Genomic DNA, 2,562 nt, shown 5'->3' on the forward strand with positions numbered 1-2,562 from the left:
GGAACAACTGCTGACTAATCGGCAGGCGGGATCACGCGCCCGTGTGTGCGCGCTGTGGGTTTCGGGCACCTAGGTCTCGGCCTGGAGCTGGCGGCCCGACTCCCAGGCGGGGCTCCCCCCACCCGGCCTTCCAGGGTAGGGGAGAATGTGCTTCGCAGAACCTTGGACGCGTGGCCCGAGAGGGCGGGGGAGGGGACTGAGGTCGGTTGGTCGATCGGCTGGGGAGGGAGGCCGGGAATGCCGCGGCCGGCTCCAATAACGGTCGGAATTGGGAAGCCCTGTAATCATCCTCCAACCAGTACCCTTGTTTTAACAGACTAGAAAACCCAGGCCCACGAGATCGAGTACTTCCCCCTAAGTTACAAAGCTGAATTCGACCCCGGGACTCCCTCCCTCTGTGCACCACCCGGAAGCATCTTCCCTGCCCTTGACTTCCCAGTCTGCCCTGGCTTCCCAGTAAGGTAGGCAGGGTGCAGGGTGTGATGGTGCAGAACTGTGAGAGGTCCCTGACGAGGGCTCCAAAGGGCCACCGAGGCGGACTGTTAGCGAGTGAGGAACTGTCTTGTGACCAACCCCATGGACGGATTCAAACAGTAGCATGGCGGGCGGGCGAGGACTCGGAAGAAAGCAGGGCCCATGCGGGAGCAGTAGGCGCGTCACACCTTTCGAAGGATGGGAGTGGTTTCCCCGCTGAAGCTTAAGGCCGCCGGGCTCTCCGATTCCCTGGCGAGAGGGGAGCAGATTGTCGTGGCCCCCGGTTTCCTGTTTGTTGTAAACTCACTTCCTCAGGTGAGATCCAGGCACCTGTTAGCTAGGGACTCCGCGTCTAAATAGGGTGCCCGTGAGAGTGGAGAGCTGCTCCATGTGCTGTGTGCTAGGAGCAGCAGCTAGGTTCATTACTTGATTCTTACGAGTTCCATTTTATTAATTGAAGATTCGGTTGGAGATAGAGGCGCAATGATACTGCGTGCCTAAGGTGTGTGAGGCCCCCGTTTCCGTTTGCAACATCAAGAAAGAGAAGAGACTGATCCAGAGGACTCGAGACCTGGTTCCGAATGTCCATGGATCAGTCCCTTAGTGCTCAGGGATGGAATGGTTGTGAGAAGCTTCAATTTAGGTGACCCTGCCTCCAGGTAAGGATGAAATCGGCCTGCTTTTCTAAACCCAGTGGCACAGGGGAAGGGCAGGGTTCACCCCAAATCCAGAGTTCACCCCAGCAGGATCTGGAGCCAGCTAATATGTCTTTCAGTGAACACATTAACTAGAGATGAGAGGGAATGTTAGGTCCAGATCGCGGGGACCCCCCCTCCCCGCAAACCACCATAGAGTCTGCACACGTATGCAAAAGTGCAAAGAGCCTTTAGCCGGTCTGTGGTGGCGCACGCCTTTAATCCCAGCGCTCGGGAGGCAGAGGCAGGCAGATCTCAGTGAGTTCGAGGACAGCCTGGGCTACAAGAGCTATTTCCAGAATAGGTTTCTAAGCTACAAAGAAACCACGTCTCGAAAGACACGGAAAAAAAAGCCTTTAATCAAGCTCCAGGTTGGACCATCCATCTTTTTTTTTTTTTTTTTTAAATGCGTGTGTGATTAAAGGCGTGCCCCATCAATGCCCAGTTGGGGTGGGGTTTTTTTATCATAAAGAGGTTGAGGTGAGGGGATTTCTAAGGTTCAGGACCCCTGACTGACTGTCTAGGGGGAATAGGTGTATGCTGGCTGAAAGGACGTCAGGTGATCCTGCCTATAATGTTGGGATGTTAGGTATTTCCCCTTGAATGGTCTGTTCCCAGGTGGTCTCTGTTGAGCCTGTAGGGCAGGGAGCCTCTTTTCCTCCATTATTTCAAACCACTTGGGAGAAAATTCAAACTTTGTTCATTAGGATAAGATTCACAATGTGGGAAGGCGTTTCAGAGTAAGTAGGAGGCTGTTTGTTGAGGGGATGGAGGTTAGGACTCTGCAGGCAGAGATCTTCACGGTTCTGTCCTATAGGAAAGGATCCGCTTTCTGCCCTGAGTTATCCCAGGAGACTTGAGAGCATTGCTAGGGAGAGCTCGCAGGGCCTGCAGGCAAGGCTGGGTGTGAGGAAAGTGAAGGAAGAGAAGAAAGGGAGCATGACTGCTCCCAGAGTGTGCAGACCCTGAGCTGGACAAGTTTAGGGTGGGGTATGCCAGCCAGGAGGGCCCTGTAACAGGTAGGGACCAGGGGACTGCTGGGAGAACCTGCCTGCCAGCATCTGCTTTGATATGTTAAATAGGAACCTCAGCCATTGTCCTGGTTTGAAACCTAACTGGAGAAAAGCTTTGCTGGTTGGGCAGGATATGACCTGTTTGGGGACCTGAGCTTGAACCAGCTGGGCCTTCACTTGTAAGCTGTCTGCCTTCCATAGTAATTAGGTGGTGCCTGGGTTTATTGGGAAAGACCTGGGGGCCAAACTAGGTGCAATGGTGCAAATTGATGATCCAGTATTCAAAAGCCCAAGAAGACACTGGAGAATCTCACATCACAGGCTAGCTTGGGCTCCGTGTTGAGATTTTTTTTTTTTTTTTTTTTTTTTTTTTTTTTTTT

At 53.1% G+C, this 2,562-nt stretch overlaps 1 protein-coding gene across 8 annotated transcripts in view; it reads left to right on the plus strand.

Annotated features, from left to right (window-relative positions):
• The window catches only part of Rhbdd3 (rhomboid domain containing 3), a 7,498-nt gene that overhangs the window by 348 nt on the left and 4,588 nt on the right, over positions 1 to 2,562 (plus strand). For 3 of the 8 annotated variants that reach the window (XM_026788764.1, XM_026788762.1, XM_026788763.1), the window contains exons 2-3: positions 317 to 461; positions 935 to 1,133. Coding sequence is in view for 1 of the 8 variants with exons in the window: in XM_013353372.2 (XP_013208826.1) it covers positions 673 to 789 (117 nt within the window). In the remaining 7 variants the exon portion in view is untranslated. The other 5 variants (XM_026788760.1, XM_026788761.1, XM_026788765.1 and 2 more) reach the window with 5 other exon arrangements.

Source organism: Microtus ochrogaster, unplaced genomic scaffold (assembly GCF_000317375.1).
Source record: "Microtus ochrogaster isolate Prairie Vole_2 unplaced genomic scaffold, MicOch1.0 UNK6, whole genome shotgun sequence".
NCBI lineage: Eukaryota > Metazoa > Chordata > Mammalia > Rodentia > Cricetidae > Microtus > Microtus ochrogaster.